Here is a 21,126-nt window from a genome sequence, read left to right on the forward strand (position 1 = left end):
CCAAGGAAATTAATGAGTAACATTTAATTAAGAAGCTGTGATTGAAGATTTGCAATGATTCCTGCCAGACATTCCCAAAGGGAAAGGAACTTGGAACTCAAAAGGACTGAGAGTAAAGAAAACAGGCGAGTGGGGACTACAAAAATGGGCCAAGGAGGAGTCGGGGACCTCCGAGAGCCATGAGAACAGAGAGAAGCAGGCTCTGAGGTTTGCAAATAAGGAAGCGCTGATGGAGAACATGCTGATACTGACAAGGGGTCAGAAAGGCCCGCCTCAAAAAAATGTGGGGAATGTCTATTTACAGAAAAATATTTTGGGTCCTAAATAGACTGACATTAGTGCAGGCTTTGAACAACTCAAAAGCCTTTTGCTTCAGACCTCCGCCTTCTACTCCCTTCCAAGAATGAGGGGCAAGTCAACTAGAACCCCTCGGTGCACAGAGGAGAAGGACACGTGTGATCGGAGACTCCTCGGTCAGAAGCTGTTTGGCAGGGATGTTCCTGATGCAATATTCCACCCTGATTTTTTGGATTTGGGGTGTTTGTTTTGGTTTGGTTTGGTTTAACTGAAGTTTTATTTCTCATTCCCATAAAGTCCACCTTAGGACTGTGGGATTCTGCAGAATAGCTTCTCTCCATGCACGGGGCTCAGCATTCCAAATGACTCTCAGTTTCTGGCCCTTTTTTCTGCACGGGCCTCCACGACTGCGCGGGAAGAGCCCAGATGTTTCACGCCGACTTCGACACCAGCCAATTCTCAGTACGTGAGGAGTGCTCACGGAGACTTTAGAGGAAAACATTAGATGATGGATACGAATATACAATTTAGAAAAGAAGAAAAACCAATAGATAATAAAATTACCTGACTTATACTAGCTATTAAAAACAAAACAAAACAAAACAAAGGCCAAATAAGATTTTTCTACTCCTCTAACCTGACAAATAGGAACAGAAGACTACAGTAGGGTCGGGGAGGGTGTGGCAGTGGGAACACTGGCTGCAGATGTAGATGAAAGTATAAAAGGTCCCATCTGACCTGGAAACGCGCCAGTTACTGGCATTTACCCTACCTGGATTAATTAGAAATCAGACCATAAATAATGGCGGTTGTGAGGTAACAGAAAATATGTATAATGCTCTCCGGCCCCAGTTCCTGGCACAGAGCTCCTGAAACCCTTGCAATTTCCTGAGAGAAAACACTAGAAGCATCTTCAGTTCTAAAATCTGGCCTGTGACCCTGATTCCTGACCTAGGCTCCTAAAACCCTCATAATATCCCAGAGGCTAGAGTGTCTGTTCTAACGAGGTGACGCAGGGTGGGCTTCTGAATGGTTCCTGATTGGGGACTGGTCCCCGAGAGACCAAACACCACACTCAGAAGGTCAGAATTTTCAGCCCTGCTCCCCGTGTGTCTTGAGAAGGAAGAAGGGCTGAAGATGAAACTAACGATCAGTCATGACTACGTGATGAAGCCTCCATAGAACTCTGAAAAGGACACGTTCAGAGAGTTTGCAGAGTGGTGAAGACCTGGAGGTGTGGGAGAAGGGGCGCTCCAGGACAGGTAGCCCCCTCCCCCTGCCCGACGACCTTGCCTGGTACACCTCTTCCCTTGGAGGGTTCGTCTGTACCCTTTATCATATCCTTTCACAAAGTGGTCAGCGCGTTTCCTTGAGTTCTGTGAGCTGCGCTAGTCAATCAGTCGCACCTGGGCAGGGTGTCATAGGTGTCGTGGGAACCTCTGACTTAATGACACAGCCCGTCAGTCAGGAACACAGGTGGCAACCTAGACTTGACCTTGGTGTCTGAAGTGGTGGTGGGGGGCAGTCCTGTGAGACTGAACTCTCCACCTGGGGGGGGGGGGGGTCTGAACCTTCCCCAGGGAGATAGTGTTGGAATAGAATGAAGTTGTCGGACACCCAGCTGGTGTCCCTGAGAACCACGTGGTGGGGGAAGAAGCCTCACACATCTGGTGACCGGAAGTGTCCTTTGGCATGAAAGCAAAGGCGAGACACACACAGGTGAGTGGAGGTTTCCAAACACATTGGCAGATCCAGACAATGAACTACTATGTAGCCATTAAAATGATGGTGATTTTTCACTTATCTGGAATTGTACTCATGCCGTTGTACCGAATCCAAAAAGCACTATAGTCTATACGAACAATCGTGCATTTGGACACAGAACATTTGGGAATTCACTGGAAAGTTAAGAGGGATGCAATCCCTGGGATTTCAAGTGATTTTTTCCCTTTCCTTTCTTTCACAGTTGTTAGTATTATTTAAATGCTTCACAGACTAAGTTTCCTTTTTAAAATAAAAAATAAATAGCAACGAAGATCGTTTCCTTCCTACATACTGTATCCTTCATGGAGGATGAAACAAGTGTCATTAGGTAACAAATGAGCTGGTGGAACTCTGCGCCGACGGGCCTCCTTCTGCCCCTCCGCCTTTACTCACAATGGATGCAAAACACCTACATTAAATAAAAGAAAGACGACTCACTCCAGTCTCTCTCTGCGTTACATGCCCAGAAAGATAAGAGGGGCTTAAACTTCTAAATAATCCACAACATTTTCTCCTTCATTAATTTAATTTACAAGCAGAGTAATTATCATGTTGTGAAGTTATTACTGAGTCCCACATCCAATCCCCATGAGCTGAAGCAATCTCATTCTCAGGAGAAAACCGACCAAATAACTATAGAAATTGAGACATGGTTTTTTAAGGCATCCTTGAACAGGCAGAGCAGAAATGAGGACCACCTTCTGCAGGTACAATTTCTCTGTGTAGTTGTGTTTTCAAGTAACCTTAGGAAAAATCTAGTCTCAGGTTACATTTCAGAGAATTTTTTTTCTTCCCCAGTCAGGGAGCCTGTGGACGAGTCTCTGCAACTTGGGTTCCTTGTTGCTTCATCTAAATCCCTGTCCTTGTCTTTCAACCAGCTTCTCATGAGGACCGTTCGTTACCCACTCACCCAGCGGGAGGCCCTCTGTAGCATCAGCTTCCAGTTACCGTCAATGGGGCTCCTGTCCTCCGGGCCATTCTCTAAATCAGATGTGATGCCAGAAGATATTTTTTCCCTAGAACAGCCTTCTCTTCCTGTCTCGTAAGTGGAAATCCATCATTTGCTTATCAATGGCACCTTGTAAAGTGCATTTAAAGATTTTTCCATCAAGAGTATCAATTTTCTCGGTTTGACTTGCTCTCATTAGGTAAGAAGTTACTCCCACATTTGTACACAAAGTTCAGACAGATCCAGTGTTACTACCAGTGCCTGTGGGGTAGGTGAGCGCACACATATACAAATTGCAACCACAGAAGTCGCTACGGTAAGAAATGCCGTCACACACAGCTCTCCTAGCGACTTCCCACTCCAAAATAACGGAAACTGCACACACCTTCAGTTGCTCATCTACGACTCTTGTCACTTCTCCAGCCATGGACTCCAGAGTTTCTTGAATGGGACTGAACGACAAGCCACTGGCCCCCGCCCAGGACGCACCACCGACGTGGTACAAGTTTGGTAACAACTGTAATAAAAACACAAATAACCTCTCGGTAACTATGTAACTAAGTACCGGAGTCACTGTGGAGTTAGTGAAAAGGGTAAGAAACATTATGAGAGAGGCTCTGGTCTTGATCAAAAGCTTCATACAGATGCGTAAACTGTAGAGTTCAGGATCAGTATGTTACCTTCCCATCTTCCTCTGCAGAATGAAGGTATTTGACTAAGGCTCATGATCGTCCTCCTGACAATACTCGAGGGCTATGTGAGTCCAAGAGCAGAGCCAGGCCCAGGCCCCAGGCTCTCTGGCCAGCCCTGCCCCGCCGACCCTCAGTCTTTTCTCCATGAAGCCAGACTTTGGGGACCAAATCCCAATTTGAAAGAAGTTTCCTTTTAGAGGTGACAGGGGGGAGTTTCACCCTATCAGCTTAGAAGAAGAATACTCTCAAGTGAGCTGTTGCTCGTGTAAACTACAACTCTACCCCTTAGCTCTTCAGGACCCGATGACAACCCTTGTCAGCACAGGGGCCCCTACTTCTTATTCCGTGTTTTGATGACTGGTAATTAGCCCAGGGAACAGAAAGGAGGCAAAGAGGAACTCCCCTCACTCTGCCACTTGTCAGTCACCTTGACATTGGGTAGAAAGCTAGAAACAGTTGGACCTCGTTTGTAGAACTGAAGTTTAAACAAGCTTTTTATTACACAAGACTTTCCCGTAGCCTGAAGTGAAACTCACCGTTTTAGAATTCTTCGCATCACGCATGAGCCTCTCTGCTGACTTTAAGTCTTCCTGGACAGCGTCTCCCGCACAGTTTCGTAAGGAGTTGAGATGGTCCTGTACTTTCACACATATTCTGTCAATCATCTGCTCCACGCCGTGAGAAGGACAGCAAGCACCCAAGGCAGCACAGCCAATATTCAGAGAGAAGAAAACACGGAATGAATGAGGACAAAAACACCTCTTAACTAGAACATTCCAGAAGGTAGCTTTCGGCCAGTTATTAATTTATCTGTTCATATCAGCAGCGTTCGGCAACATTAACTCCAATAAAAGCTCAGGGACTTCAGTCCTCTTTCCTGCCTTAGGAAATGCAGCACGTAGAACCAAAGTGTGTACTTCTGGATGATTCAGAATTTCGTGGCTACTCTGTGACATTTCGCTAGATAATAACTCTCCTTCATTAATTTCTATTAAGTACCCTCTGTGACAGACACAGTGCCAGGTACTGAGGAAACAGAGAAATGGACTGTGTAATTTGGCAACGGCTGAAATGACAAGATGGTGTCCACAGCTAGTTGGTCTCAGTATTACAGAATCATAAGATCTCTGGAAATTAATATTTTTAAAAAGATTTTATTCATTTATTTGAGAGAAAGAGAGCATGAGCAAGGGGAGGGGCAAAAGGAAAGGGAGAAGCAGGCTCCCCCCTGAGCAGGGCTCAATCCTGGGACCCTGAGATCATGACCTGAGCCAAAGGCAGACGCTTAACTGACCGGGCCACTCAGGTGCCCAGAAATTAATATTTTTAAAGCTAATTCAATTATATGGGGAAGTAATAGGTACTTCCCCATATAAATTAAAAAGCCACTCTTCTGCCCAAAAAAACACATTGAGGTTTTATTATTTTAACACAGGCAATAATAAAGTTGATAACATTTAGTTTCTATTCCGTGAAAGCCCCTCTCCCAGGTTAATTACATCTGAATCATTTTCAGTCACTCCAGGGACGTAAGCGTGAAACCCAGAGGGAAGTGGAAGATCACTACTGGAGACAAAAAGTACCAGAGATGGGCAAGATTATGTCCTTTTGTATTTGCATTTACAGAAAAGAGCATGAAGAAAGCTAAGAATTCTAATGAAAGAGATAAACTGTGGTTTACAAAGTCTCTCCAGTATTTTGCTCAGAACTGCAGGCAATTTCATGGTCTTAAAAAATTACTCCTTCTTCCAGAGACCTCACATACCCAGAGTCCTAGCCCATCTGGGCATTCACTCGGCAGAGGCAGCAATCTAGTGATTTTTTTTTTTTTTAAATTTTATTTGTTTTTTTGACAGACAGAGATCACAAGCAGGCAGAGAGAGAGGAGGAAGCAGGCTCCCTGCCGAGCAGAGAGCCCGATGTGGGCTCAATCTCAGGACCCTGGAATTATGACCCGAGCCGAAGGCAGAGGCTTTAACCCACTGAGCCACCCAGGTGCCTCCTAGTAATATTTTTATTTAAATTCCCACTTGCTCTATTTCGAATGATTTGAAATAACAACCACTGGAAGCCAAAGTCAGTCCTCCTTCCCCCATGAATTCTGTGACAACAGAGACGTGGGCCCAGCACCGGAAGACTTATGGTCTAAATACAGGGTGGTAGCATCACCATCCCTCTTGTCCTCCTGTTCTAGAAAATCTGTTTCTAACATTTACCCCATCTCCCTTTCTAAGGTATTAGGAAGACAACCCAGTAAAGTAACACCACTCACAGCACCTATTCCCTGACACGGGGTCACTAAGTCAACATTAATGTGCATTAAGAACAGCTCCTATTACCATCAAATGTCCTGGGGTTATAGATGTGAAGGACCCGGAGCTCCCCACAGGAAACAGAAGTTCTATGAATAATGCTTCTCACTAAAATCTAAGCTCGTAGGGAGCAATCGTATCTTAATTTGATGCGTTTTCACAATGCCCTGCAGAGAACTAACTATAGGTTTTAAAATATCTTCTTAATTGATGTAAAGTCTAACTCTTCTGTTGTATTGATCTGTGCCTCCTCAAGCGAGGAGTCATCCATAATTCAGATCTTCCCAAGAAGAATACTTAATTTCTAGAGACAGACCACATACTACAAAAGGAACTGATACAGCTCTGAGGCCACATTTGAGAGGCCTGTGGAGGAGGCACTGTGAAGTGGGTCATCCTGAACAATCAGGAGGCCAAAGAGACTCCCGAAACGTGTGCGGTCCCCAAGGAGACAAGTTCCCATGACCTCAACACCATGTTCTGTAAGTGGAATTTGTAAATTACATCCACAAGAAACATAAAAATTTAGTTCTTCCATTCAAGTAGGACATAAAACCTCCCAAGTCTCAAAGGTCTGTCTGAACACACAGTTACTAAGGTTCGGAACAGCCCAAGAGGTCATATCCAGATGCTTCACAACCAAAGAGCTCAGGGCCCAGGAACGTTAACCTACAAAAGGATGACACAGGATGACTGTGTGGAGAGCAAGTCTAAAATTCTGACAAGAACTCGAGGATTTTGACTCTCAGTTCATACTGAAGTTCCTAAGGCACACATATGTGAGGAGGAAGGGAGTCGGGAAGCCGGAAGACTGTCATCCCTTGGGCTGGCCCGCCCCATGTCTCACGATAGGTGACAGCACCTACGCTCTTCATCTGAACGGCCACTCGGTGCCTCAAGCCCCAGCAATCTACTCTCCTCACACAGCCCGCTGAAGTTGTTAACCACCACCGTCCATCCGTGCGGCTCACGTCCCTCTGAGGAAATGTACTCTGTCATTCTTGGCCACGGTCATCTTTACGTTAAGTCCTAATCTGTCTTCCCATGTCCCCTGGGACAGACCCATGACTCTCCCTTGAGAACAATAATCAATGGCAGGCTCGCTTCTGTGGGACGGTCTGGCACACGTCTGAACGCAGGCAACTCCTCTTCCCTAATCTGCTTCCCTTCAGGCTTCACGTTCCTGGTTCCTCTTGCCACTCTGCTATGGTGACAGTCTCACAGTCCCCAACCCTTTCCACCCCCAGGCCCCTTCTCTGCATTGTCTCTTCCATCTTGGACCCTCACAAAATACCACCCCCCCCCCCAAATAAAACTGATTGTAACCCAGGAGAAGGGGATCGGAAAGTTAAGCGGGGCGGGCACCTTCCTTACTGTAGCAAGCATACCTCCATTAATGCGGTACAGGTCAAGCTGGCTTCTGTGGCAGCTAAATCACCACTAGCTCACGTCACACCCGTTGGGGACCGATGGGCTAAAGAACCCAAAGTTCAGAACTTAGAACTCCTAGTAATAAATGCCATCCTTGGTTGCTCTCCACTTGTTATAACCGTTCCAGCAAATGCCACACTTGCCGAGAAATTTCATCTTTCTCCATGTCAATCTCTTTAGCCGATTCAAGAGACAGACTGAACGCCTAAAACCAAATGTGATACCGTCCTGAGTAAGATACACCTTATACCACCCAGTGACTGAGAAGCCTGGAAGTGGAAAGAAATATTCACATCAACCGTAACTCAAGCTAGAGAACTCTCCCTAATAAAACACCCATAAGGGCACCCACATTTTATTCGTCTTGTTCTGCCCAAGCTCAGCTCTGTTTCCTACAAGGGTGCCTGCCACATACTTAGAAGTATGGAATGATGCAGGAATGATACACAGGAATGATATGAAGATGTGCAAGATTTCAGCCAAGGGAGGGAGCCCATCTAGCCGAGGTTGAAGGTGGCTTTTCAACTGGGTCCTGAAAGATTTCTACAGGTTGAGAAAGTCGAAGGGAATTTTAAGCAAAAGGATAAGCATAAGCAAAGGCACGGGCAGACACCTGCGAGGACTATTTCCTGATTAGGAACAGAGCACTTTATTGTAGGAGACAGGACTGGAACGTTCAGCTAAGGCAAGAGAGTGTGAGACCCAGGCACAGGCTAAGGAGGTGGAACAGGGTGTACGGGGTATGGGGTATCCCATCCTGGCTCCTGCCACAACCGTGAGGTCTACAGATCCTTACCCCGTAGCACCCTCGGTGACTCAGCTTCCCTGCCTGATGCAAAGGACATGGGCTATAGAGAGCAGAAGGAGACATGGAAGGTGGATATACCAGTTCCCACCGTACTTATGAAAGAAGACACAGAAGTGAGTTGATAAAAACACCTGAGCAAGAGGGCTGGCAATGGAAATGGGGGTAAAAAAAAAAGGAGGAACAGCTGCAAAGACACTTGGAAGGTCAACGGGTGGCCACAGCGACCATTGGCTGGTGGTGGCAAAGGAGACATCTAAGATGGCCACAAGGGTTCTATCCTTGGTGATGAGGCCATTGAGAGAAATGGTAAAATCAGGAGTCCCAGAGATAAATTTTGTCTTAGTGACCCCCTATCTCAGACATGCTGAGCAAGTGTTGATAAGTAAAATTTGCTGGAAAAAAAACAGGGATAGACCCAGGAGTTCCCCACAGTTGGAGCATTAAAATGGTAAGGGTAGATGAAATAGCTAAAGGAAAGAAGTACTAAGTACAAAACTTAGGAAAGGGACTGCAGTCGGAAGATGAAAGGTTTAAGAGGCATGTGGGAAGGAGACAGACAGGACCCAAGAGGAGCAGAAAGATATTCAAAACGGCACATTGTCAGTGAATGAAGCAGTGAGTCTTCGGAAGGATGAGGCAAGTCAATCATGACGATATCTGTGACAGTTAAGACTAACAGCAGCAACGTTAACGGTTTACTGGTGACAAGTCAAGTTCTTCTCATGCTTTATCTCAGTGAATCCCCCAGCATCTTCAGAGTTGTCTCCCTGGCTTCACAGATGAAGAAACCAAGGCTGGGACAGGTTTAAGTGACTCACATCAGTTCACGCCCACAGGGAAAGCAAAGCCCGTCCTTCAGTCTGGGCCGTCCGCACTATCCTGCCTCCTCTCATGAACAGATGAGGGAGAAAAAGCCCAGGGACTTGGTGACATTCACCACGGAGAGAGCCATTCTGGTACAGATAAGGACACATCTGGAAAGGTTACAAGGTGATGGGGCAGCAAAGAGGTCAAGCAAGTACAGAAACTCCACATGTGAGGCAGGAGGGGAATGCACTGGAAAAGAGCTACAGACACTAAAACTGCCTTCTACCTTTTTAAAAAATGGTCAGCAATGTTTATGAGTGAGAAGAGTGGATTTCGGCAAACTATAGGCAATTCTAGGCCTGTTTTAATTTTTTTATTTTTCAAAAGTCTTTATATTTTGCGAATTCAGTGTTTAAAAAAAAAACCAAAAAACAAAAAAACAAACCCACATAGGAACAGACTGGAAAGAAATAAATCAAGACCATGTGGGTGAGGGTGTGCCCGAGACTGCCTTTATAAATAAAGCTTTATTCATTCATGCACACAGTGGCTATGGCAGCTTCCGCTCTCCCAGAGCAGAGCTGAGCTGTGATGTTGTTGCAGACCCGAAAATTTGTCTGCAAATCCAAAAATGTTTACTTTTTGTTCTTTTACCAAAACGATATGCTAACTTCCTGACAAAGAGAGTTTATGAGCTGGATAAGAATATGAAAGCAAAGGGAGAGTATGGTATCTTAGAATCTTAATGAGAATTCTTGGCTACCCAGCTGGCCGGGACAGTAGTCACAGAGCGCCTATTCTTTCTGTATTCAGATTTCTGGAAACTTCGATAAGAAGTTTCAGTCTCTTGGAGATAAATCTCTCTTAAAGTAACTGAACCAATTAAAGTCTGAAAACTGCTAATCATAACGTCCTAGGAAATCCCCAAAGAGAAAAGGTGGAAATATACCTACCACACAAGGACTCAAATAATTCAGACAGATGTCACCCATGCAGAATTAAACATCCGCACTACGCCCCCTGTGTCCCATTTCCTCGAGGCTGAGAAGACGAAACTTACTTTTAAGGATTAGCATTAAAGGTTGCTGCAGTAATTTTTTTGGATGGGTAAAATCCCCTGCGATTGAGGGGCAACATTGGAAGGATATTGTAGTAAGAAGAGCCCGTATTACGGCAGCTCAGAAAGGAACCCAAGGCAAAGACTCAATGTAAGATTTTAGCACTCTCACTGCTTTTAATGTTCACCACTAAAACCAGGAAGTAACAGTAAACCATAAAGTGCTAAGCTAATATTCGTCCCTTACAGGGGAGAAAAAAATAGATTTTTCAGGCATTGGTAAGGGAAACATTTTGTTTTCTTTCTCAAAACTCCCCGCTACCTCACCAATATTCATAATTATCATTTTTCTTTTTTTATTTTTAAAGAGTTTATTTAACAGACAGAGATCACAAGTAGGCAGAGAGGCAGGCAGGGGTGAGAAAGCAGGCTCCCCGCTGAGCAGAGAGCCCCCCCATGCCAGGCTTAATCCCAGGACCCCGAGATCATGACCAGAGCCAAAGGCAGAGGCTCAACCCACAGAGCCCACCCAGGCGCCTCCTTTTTTTCTCAATATACATCGTTTTCCTATTTCCTTTACAAAGAATACATATTTGCTGTACAGGTTTCAAAGAACACTGTGAAGTATATGAGACTGAAATGCACCTAAAACCTCTTGAGGAAACCCTCACAGACCTCTATGCAGACCTATGCGGTCTTCCAGATAATTTCACCCACTTGGAGTAATATGTGACGCTTTTATCGTGGGCACTTCTCTTTCATTCTAAGAAAAAGCAACAGCAAAAAATTAAGATGACATTTGCACAAGGTAAGAAAACATTAAACCATTAAAAAAAATGGGTCTCAATGACAAAGTCTGCCTACCAGTCCCCCTGCTGAGATAAACACTTTTGGAAATCCGCTGTTTTTTAAAATTCTTCTGGTGGCTTCCATTTGAAATTTAAATAGTAGACTTACATTTGTATTTTAATTTCAGTAATAGTTAACTATATTTGTATTTTTGATTTAAGAATGAATGTCAGAAAAGAGATTGAGTCCATAAAATAAAAATTAAAAACTGAGCATACTTAACACTCCTACTCAACTGTTCTCCCTCTTCAGTTTCTAATTTTCATTAGTATCAATACTGGTGCATGAGGACTTCTAACATTCACATTTTTTAACATAACAATGAGGTTTTCCCTTGTCTGTGTTGATATTAAAATTTTAAGCCCACTAAAAGAAAGGCAGTTACAGAATAATGATGATGGGACCTGCACAGCAAGAAATGTAATCCTGTGTCTTAATCCCGCAGCTCCCAGCAGACTGGCCAAAGGGGCCATTTTTAAAAGCTTTCCTTCAGCTTCTGTGACTATATGGATTTCATTGTTGCTCTAGTTCCTTATTATTACTTCATATTGTGTCCTCTCTTATTTCTCATTGTTATGCTGGAGAATTTCCCCAGAGAACTTTTCGTGCGTATGTTCAACTGGGGGTGATTTCTCTAAGTCCACGTCTGAGCCCATTTTAATTCTGTCCTCCTGTCTGTTTGACAAGGTGGCGAGGTGTGGAATTTGTGGTCCCAAATAAATCCCCCTCTGAACGTGGATGACATCACTTCATTTGCTTCCAGTCATTGGGACGGACGCTGGTTCTAGTTCTCCTGTAAAATAGCCCTTGATTCTCTCTGACACTCTTTAAGATTTTTTTTTTCCCTCTCTTATAGGTGTTCTGACCAGGACGTGTCTAGGTGTGGCTCTTTTGGCCTTTCCTTTGGATCAATTTCAGTGGGTCACATCAACCCCACAATTCATGTTTTCTACTATTTTTTCTCCTTTTCAATTTTGAAGCTCCTATCAGAAGGCTGTTGGGTCATTTGGAATCCACTCACCATTCTGTTTTACTTTTCTTTCATGTTTTCCATCTTTTTACTGCATGTTCTAGAGATTTTCCTTTACTTTTTCTTCCCGAGAAACACCTTACTTTGTGCCCTGCCAGTTTATTTAATTCTATCTACTGTGAGCACATTTCCAGTTGCTAAGCATTGTTTCCTGTTGCTCAGCGGACTATTCCTATTATGGATAGAATATTCCCTCAAGTCCCACTGAACTTACTAATTACAGTATTTATCGAAGTCCTTGGCTGTGCTCTGAATTATCTGAGGTCAGATTTTTGGTTTATCTTGCTCTTTCTTTGACATATATTTCCTCAAATATCTTAGGATCCTTGGTTTGGGTTGATATTTTGGAAGAAAATAATCCACATTTCTTTTATTATCATAATTCCTTTTTCTTCTCTAGCACTGGGTGGAGAGAAGGGAAATAAAGTAAAAAAGGAAACATTTTCGTTTCCCTTTAGTAATTAAGTGTTAACATTTAACAAGTTCTTTCTCTTTTTATTTTTTATTTTTTTAATTTTTAGAGAGAGAGAGAGAGAGAGAGAGAACACAAGCAGGGAGGGGGAGAGAAAGAACCTCCAGCAGGTTCCACAGTCAGGTCGGAGCCGTGGTGGGACTTGACTGCAAGACCCTGAGATCATGACCTGAGCCAAAATCAAGAGCTGGACGCTTGACCAACCGAACCACCCAGGTGCCCCAATATTCAACAAATTCTCAATTATTTGGGGGAAACTGGAATTTTGTTTCAGACTCACAGGAGTGTGAGAAAGGGGAGAGAGACACACAACGTCCCTGACGCAGCGAATCTGCTTACCCTCAGATTCTCTCATCCGTAATGAGGGGTTCCTACTATTCGCACGGAACCCGAAAATACGCTTTATCGACAATCTTAAAAAGCACAAAATCATCAGCAACGAAAAGCACATTTTCAGCATCAGAATTAGCCTATGTTTTCCTCGCCCTCCATCCTCCCCCAAACTCTCCTTCTGTTTGTTGTCATCTCCAGAAGCCACTTCTTCCGGCGCCCCTGGGGATGACTCGGGGACAGAGATGCCGCGCGCCCCCCTCGGGAGAGCGCCCGCGGGCACGCGCCCCTCACCTGCTGCGTGGTGCTGGTGACGATGCCCTGCTGCAGGCGGTACGCCTGCTCCTGCAAGTACTTCCGGGTCTCGTGGTTCCGCAGCAGGTAGTTCTCGATCTGAAAAGCAAGCACACGGATCTCTCAAGGACACGCCGCGACTCGGTGGAGGGTGAAGGGAGAAGCCAGAAACAGCGAGGGGCTGAACTTGGAACCAAAGCTCAGAGTCGCTGACCCCACGCCCATGACCCCGCGGAGACCGGAAGCGGGCTGTCACCGTGATGCACGCTGGGAGTGCGAGTCAGAGACGGAACCCGCGGGTCCCGGGAGCGAGCTGACAGGACTCGGTCGCTGACAAAGATGGGCGACGGTCTGAGTGCCCCGCCGTCGGAGACCTCACGCGGTGATCCCTGCTTTCCCTCAGGAGTCTCTCCCTCGCGAGTCCTTCACCACCCACCAGTTGCAAACTTAAATAAACGGGCCACGGTGTACAGGTGGCGGCCTCCGAAACCCCGAGCCTGCAGGAGGCGGACGCCATCGGCCCTGAGAAAACTATCAGTTTGAAGGGAAAAAAGGAGAAAATAGGTGGAAAATTGGAAGGCCACCAGCTGCACGACACAAAGACATATACTAGTTTCATCAACTCAGGAGGTCTTCACGCTATCTCAAAAACAGCACTGATTTTAGCAAAAGTAGAGAAAACACGAAAACAGATTTCCACAGAAAATAACGCTTGAAGTTGCCTCAAGTCTGGGTTTTTCGACACAATCTCCTATTAAAAATTCAAACATACAAATGATGACCAGATGGGAATGAAGTGTTTCAGAACACTGATCCAGTAATCCGACGGGGTTAACTGCTGGGAGGCGGACGTGTATGAAGATGTCGGCAAAGAATGCTTCGCCATCAGTAACTGCACCATCTGGGGTTTTTTTTTCTTTTATTTCAGTTGTTGTTTTCATTTGTTTTTAATAATACCACTTAACCGTTTGGCTTTAATTTGTCACTGTAGTTCCCTGGTTAAGAACTTCTAATAACCGGGAGCCTCTCCATATTATGACATTTTCATTTTCATTTTCCATATGCTAACATGACCACTATTTAATACCAATTAGAGACAATTAAAATGCAGACTATAATTACTATCATCCATGGAAACCGTAAAGCAGAACAAAATGTACCTTTCTACTAAAGGTAAGTGAAGGAATTATAAAAATGAAGAGATCCCTGAAATGAAACATCGTTTAAGTGACACATTAGGACCAAGGCATTTTATTATATTAATTTTCTCTTCTGCTTCCCCCAAAGTCATGTCCTTCCAAGGTGACATTACCATCGATGGGAAATGTTTTCGCAAAAAAAAAAAAAAAAAAAAAATTCCTGCCTGAAATATAACAGGTACACACTGCCACCCAGCTTTGGGTACTTTTGCTTTATTATTTGTCCTTTTGCATTTGGTCTTGTTAAGCACTGTCCTGGGGGCCAGCTGTGACAGCAGCTTGTACCAGAGGCTCGGCTCATGTATGGGCCACGCACCCAGGGCTGGCCCATGCATTTCCAGACTTTCTAGAGGGGTATCAATGGTGCTGCACAGTCTAAGTCTGGAGGGATTTATTTATCTATTTATTTATTTATTTTTAGAGGGAAAAAACAATTTAAAGCTCATTTCTAAAAGCCAGTGCAAGGGGAAGGAAGAATAACAATGATTCAGTTCCCTTAACATCAACCACTGGCACATCACCACTAAAAGGACTGCCTCTTAGATTAGCAGGATAAGCCTTCCTTCCCCGCACCATTCCAGGGCAAGGACAGAGACCCCATGTCCTACAGGCTGAGGATGGAGGACCTGACTGAAGATGGAGGGAAAGGGCCCAAAGTGTCGTCATCATGTCTGCCGGTCCTCCTGGGCAGCTATGACCTGGACGGCCCTCTAGAGCTGATCAACACCTTCAGTCTCACTGCTAAAAATAACAGCAACATAAAAGACAAAAAGACCTGTATTTCAATGTAGAAATCATATATTTAAAAACAAAAACCAACCCCCCCCCCAACTTCTAATGATTGAGTACAGGATCACAGTATTATTCTTTAGTAGAGTAAAATTAAAAAGCGTGTTTCTTCTGGGGAATAGACTTCTGTTACAATGAAATCTTCACGATATGAGAGTATAGTAAGTATTCTAGAAAAAAATGATAAATGTCAGCTTTAAAGTCACTAATTTTTCATTAAAGAAAACACAAATTTCACAATTAACATATTTGTAGATGAGGCATTTCTTGTTTTTTATATCCTCTCTTTTTCTGCTTTAAGTATTGTATATGATTACACTTTTCTCTCCTTAGTATATTGACTACACTTCTAAAACAGTTTTTAGTAGTTGCCATAGTGTTTGCAATATTTAACTATTTCAAGTCCACTTTCACAGAATGCTGTACCATTCTGCAACCAGTACAGCTTCCTTGTAAGAGAGCACCATCAATTTCTTCCTCTCCTCGTAACAATGCTATCTTTGCACGTTTTGATTTCTCCTTCACTTTTTTAAAAAAATATTTATTTATTTATTTGTTTGTTCGTTTGAGAGAAGGGGGGGGTAGAGGAAGGGAGAGGTAGAGGGAGAAGGAGAGAGAGAGTCCCAGTCAGACTCCCTGCTCAGCGTGGGGCCAACTCAGGGCTCGATCTCACATCTCACGACCCTGAGATCATGTTCTGAGCTGAAATCAAGAGTCAGACACACAGCTGACTTTGCCACCCAGGCACCCTCTCCTTTACTTTTGAAGAAGATTTTGCTAGATACAGAATTCTAGGCTGCTGGATATTTTTCTTTTTTTTTTTTTTTTTTTTCTTTTTTTTTTTTTTTAAATATTTTATTTATTTATTTGACAGAGAGAGATCACAAGTAGGCAGAGAGGCAGGCAGAGAGAGAGGAGGAAGCAGGCTCCCCGCTGAGCAGAGAGCCCGATGCGGGACTCGATCCCAGGACTCTGAGATCATGACCCGAGCCGAAGGCAGCGGCTCAACCCACTGAGCCACCCAGGCGCCCCTGCTGGATATTTTTCTTTTGGTGCTTTAAATATTTCATTCTGCTTTCTTCTTGCTTGTATGATTTCTTTCTTTCTTTTTTTTTTTTTTTTTTTATTTGAGAGGAGACAGTGAGAGAGAGCATGAGCGAGGAGAAGGTCAGAGAGAGAAGCAGACTCCCCATGGAGCTGGGAGCCCGATGCAGGACTTGATCCCGCAACTCCAGGATCATGACCTGAGCCGAAGGCAGTCGTCCAACCACCTGAGCCATCCAGGCATCCCTGCTTGTATGATTTCTGACACAAAGTCTGTTATAATTCTTATCCTTATTTCTCAATATGTAAGGGCTTCCCGCCTTATCCCCAGCTTCAAAATTTTCTCTTTATCTTTGGTTTTCTGCAGTTTAAACATGATATCCCTACATGTAGATTTTTAGGGATATTTATCCTAGATGGTGTTCTCTATGTTTCCTCAATTTGTAGTTTGGTGCCTGTCACTAAATTTGGAAAATTCTCAGTCATTATTATTTCAACTACTTCTGTTCCCTTGTCTTCCTTCTCCCTCTGGCATTCCCACTGTGCGGATGCTCTACCTTTTGTAACTGTCCCGAAGTTCAGGAATATTCTGTTCTGGTTTTCTCCATTCTTTTTTTTTTTTCTCTTGCTTTTCAGTGAGAAATTTACATTTACCTATCTTCAGGCTCAATGATTCTTTCTTTAGCTGTGTCGGTCCACTGATGAGCTCAAAAAAGGTATTTTTCATTTCTGTTACAGTGTTTCTGATGTCTAGTACTTCCTTTTCTTTCTTTGAGTTTCTATCTCTCTGCTTACATTACTCATCTGTTCTTGCATGTTTTTTACTTTTTCCATTAGAGTCCTCAATATACTAATTAGTTATTTTAAATTGTCTGGTAATTCCAAAATCTGTGTCATATCTGAGTCTGGTTCTGATGCTTGTTTTGTCTTTCATGATGCATGTCGTAATTTTTTTTTTTTTTTTTTTTTGTTGTTGTTGGGGCGCCTGGGTGGTTCAGTGGGTTGGGCCGCTGCCTTCAGCTTGGGTCGTGATCTCGGGGTCCTGGGATCGAGTCCTGCATCGGGCTCTCTGCTCAGCAGGGAGCCTGCTTCCTCCTCTCTCTCTGCCTGCCTCTCTGCCTACTTGTGATCTCTCTCTGTCAAATAAATAAATAAAAATCTTTTAAAAAAATTTTTGTTGTTGTTGAAACTGGATATGATGTATCTGATAACAGGAACTGAGGTAATCTAATCAGGCTTTTAATGTGCAATTTTATGTTAATCTGGCTAGAAGCTGAGTTATGCTTTAATCTCTTCCCATGTCCCTGTTTTTATCTCCTTGGTTACTTTGGGGTTTCCCTAGAAATCCTTTCTTAAATAAAGTATCTTACAGCTTTGCTCATTTGTAATCTGCTGTTACCACACTTGATGTGCTGGTACGGTATTGGGGAAGGGAATAATTCTATAATCTTAAGATTAAATTTACGTTTTATTTAGTGGGACTGAGTTCCTGGGCTGTGACCTGCCAAAGTACTTCTTGGCCATTTTTTTTTTCCCCTTCCCTTCTTTGAAATAGGAAGGCTAGGATTGTTGTCTGCTTTGTCAGATAAAGCTCTGGTAGAGTAGTTTCCCCCAAGTATAAGCCTCTGTTATAGACAACAGAATGCTCCAGGTATATTTAAAAATGGCTACTTGTTCCTGTCCCCCTACCAGAAACATGAGAGGATTTTTGTCCAATCTTTCCTGTGATAACTTGGTGGGGGCTCTTGGAGGTGAAGCCCATGAAGGGGTCAGGACCTCGCTAAGAACTAGGCCCCTAGGAGTTTTTAACTCTTGGGCTAGTCCACACTAAGCCTCCAGCAATTCCTCAATGGCTGGTTAAACACTCCTCTGAGTTACTGGCCCCATTAGCTTCTGCCCTATTAGCTTCTGCCCTAGGTGAGCCGATCTTGACTTTGATTCACGGTGATTCTCTGAATCCTATCTGTCCAATTACCAGAGTGACAGTCTCCTTTGCTTTTGCCTCAATTCTCTGATGGATCTGAGAAGAGTCACCGATTTTCTGTCTGTTTAGCTTTCTTCTTGTTGTGAGGATGGGAGTATGATGAGCGCCAAACTCTTGATCTGTCGAGTCTAAACCCAGAAAACTGGTGTCTCTAGGATATGTCTTTTGTTACAAGTTGTTAATATCCTTTGGGAAAATATAAAGAGGTCTAACATCTTTATGTTGCTTTGTGGTTTAGAAACTTTTTTTCCGCACGCGCTCACTGGTTTGGTCCCTGGGCACCACAGGCAACTTATTTCGTCTTCCTGTCCTTTGGTTTTCTTATGTGCAAAATGCGGACATAACAAATCTATCTCATGGATTTACTGTAATAGATTATCAGTGTTAGTTTATGTAAAGCATTTATAATAGTGTCAGGTCCCCAGCACGAACTGTATGTTAAACATCAGCTAAACATGGTTCCTGTCTAGTTGTATGTTTTATAGAGACAAAGAAACCAAAGTTCAGAAAAATTAAGTAACTTACGGAAATTACAAAGCTGAAAAGAGTTTGATTTAGTCAGATTTTTTTCTTTTGTGTGAAGATTTTTTTTTTTTTTTTTTTAAGAGAAAGAAAGAGCACAAGTGGCAGGGTGGGAGGAGCGGCAGAGGGAGAGGGAGAAGCAGGCTCCCTGTGAGCAGGGAGCCCAGTGTGGGGCTTGATTCCAGGACCCAGGGATCATGACCTGAGCTGAAGGAAGACACTTAACCGACTCAGCCACCCCAGTCAGATCTTTTGAATACAAATCTGGAATGATTTCCATTGCCACATCAAGGCTTTCCCTTTCTCCACCCCCTACCTTATTCCCTTTTATTCATCCAAGTCTAAGGAGCATCCAAGCAGGCAGGCCAGGCACTGTGCCAGCTGCTGAACAACTAAAAAGATGAAAAATACATAGGTTCTGCCTTCAAGGAGGCACAGTCACTAGAGAAAAAGATATATGGAGTCAGGTAACTTAAATGACATCACAAGGCCAGTGACGGACAAGGACAGGAAATTCTGAGAAGATCCCCAGCACAGGGGAGGAAAGAGGCTCTGAGAAGTTTCTAGATGTGCTCACACTTGCATTCAGCCTTGACAGACACACACAGTAGGTAGTGGGGAAAGCACGAGCGTCAACCAGACTGGAGCAGTGATTGCCAAATTTGCAGCCACCAGGAGAGTTTGCAAAAACACAGATTGCTGAGTCCCACCCCCATTTCTGAGACCCAAGAATATGCATTTCTAACAAGTTCCCTGAAGTAGAAGCAAAAAGGCAGGCTATTAAGAGAAGAAGGGGGGCGCCTGGGTGGCTCAATGGGTTAAAGCCTCTGGCTTCGGCTCAGGTCATGATTTCAGGGTCCTGGGATCGAGCCCCGCGTTGGGCTCTCTGCTCAGCGGGGAGTCTGCTTCCCACTCTCTCTGTCTCTGCCTGCCTCTCTGCCTACTTGTGATCTCTGTCTGTCAGAAAAAAAAGAAAAAAAAATTTTTAAAAAAAGAGAAGAAGGTAGCAGTGGATAGGAGGCAGATCCTGGGTGGAATTTTATACCAATTCAAGGAGAGAAGGTTCTATTTTAAAAGCCACTGGGGTGGGGGGTGGGGGGCGCCTGGGTGGCTCAGTGGGTTAAAGCCTCTGCCTTCACCTCAGGTGATGATCCCAGGGCCCTGGGATCAAGCCCCATGGTAGGCTCTCTGCTCAGCAGGGAGCCTGCTTCCCTGCCCCCCCCCCCACCCCTGCCTGCCTTGTGATCTCTGTCAAATAAATAAAATTTTAAAAGGCACTGGGGGCCGGGGATGGAATGCGGAGAGGTGGGCTTAAGATGTTAGTTTGTTCCAACGTGCCATGAAAGAAGATGGCTCTTTTTGACCGTGACAAAGAAAACAAACAAAAATCCTGCTGAGAAATGATGAGCCTTGAACAAAGCCGTCCCTGAGAGGGAGAGAGGGGAAGAGCGCGAAGGAAGAGGCTTTTGCTGCACGATCTGTGAACTGGACAATGGCATGGCTCTGGAAGACGTGGGGAGGAAAAGTCAAGCGTGGGAGGGAGGCTTGGATGGTACCACATGACGGGCGAGCAAAGAAGGAAGAAAGATTTCAAAGATCGCCCAGCGACCCCCACAGGAAACGTGGAGTAGGCTTCTTCAAATGGAAAATCCTTGAGTGCATCTAAACATGGAGAAAGGTAACCATAACCACAGAAAGAGAAGGATGGAGATGGGGCAGAACCAGAGCACGCCTCTCGGGGCCAGTGTCCGGCCCAGGCAGAGACAGTGGCTCACAGGCGCATGGATGGCTCAGCTTTGAAGGCGGGGAGCCCCGTCGTCCTCTGGGGTTGCCAGAAAGGAGGCGGGAAGGGGTGTGGAGTGAGACACATCTATAAACAAAGATGGTAAAAGGAGATCCCATCCGTAGCCTCAGTTTCTTAGTAAGAAAAGAAGGAAAGTGGGGCACCTGGACGGTTCCGTCGGTAAAGAGTCCAACTCAACGCTGGCTCTAGATCTCAGGGTCCTGGGATCGTGCCCGTGTCGGGCTCTGTGCTCGGCAGGGAGGCAGCTTAAAATCCTCTCCCTCTGACCTCCCTTCTATTTTCTCTCTCTCAAGTAAATAAGTAAATCTTACAAAAAAAAAAAAAAAAGAAAAGAAAAGAAAAGAAAAAGAAAAGGAAGAAAGAAGAAAAGAAAAGGAGGGAAGGTACGAGCTGCTGAGGAAAAAGTTGTGCTGACCCTCAGTTCCACACATTCTCGGAAGGACGAACGAGAAGCTGTGCGTGCTGGCATGCCGATGGTCCAAATGTTATTCCACTTAAATTTTAGGACAAGTTTTCATCTTTCCTATGTCATTCCTCCCCCAGTCATACAGGACGTCCGCTGTGACCGCAAGAATACAAGCTCAGGGGAGAAAAGCTTCGGAAAATACTGAGTCCTGTTTGTCCGTTCAGAATTATTACTAACAAAACCCGATTCAAACGGGAGTTGATGACCATGGAGCTAGTGATTCTCC

At 44.4% G+C, this 21,126-nt stretch overlaps 1 protein-coding gene across 8 annotated transcripts in view; it reads right to left on the reverse strand.

Annotated features, from left to right (window-relative positions):
* CARMIL1 (capping protein regulator and myosin 1 linker 1) overlaps window positions 1-21,126 on the reverse strand; it is a 299,097-nt gene that overhangs the window by 73,904 nt on the left and 204,067 nt on the right. For all 8 annotated transcript variants that reach the window (XM_059179498.1, XM_059179496.1, XM_059179501.1 and 5 more), the window contains exons 24-26: window positions 13,093-13,191; window positions 4,239-4,367; window positions 3,396-3,527 (exon numbers count right to left, since the gene is read on the reverse strand). In XM_059179498.1, the coding sequence (XP_059035481.1) occupies window positions 3,396-3,527; window positions 4,239-4,367; window positions 13,093-13,191 (360 nt within the window). The remainder of the gene's footprint in view (window positions 1-3,395; window positions 3,528-4,238; window positions 4,368-13,092; window positions 13,192-21,126) is intronic.

This window comes from Mustela lutreola, chromosome 6, assembly GCF_030435805.1.
Source record: "Mustela lutreola isolate mMusLut2 chromosome 6, mMusLut2.pri, whole genome shotgun sequence".
Classification (NCBI taxonomy): domain Eukaryota; kingdom Metazoa; phylum Chordata; class Mammalia; order Carnivora; family Mustelidae; genus Mustela; species Mustela lutreola.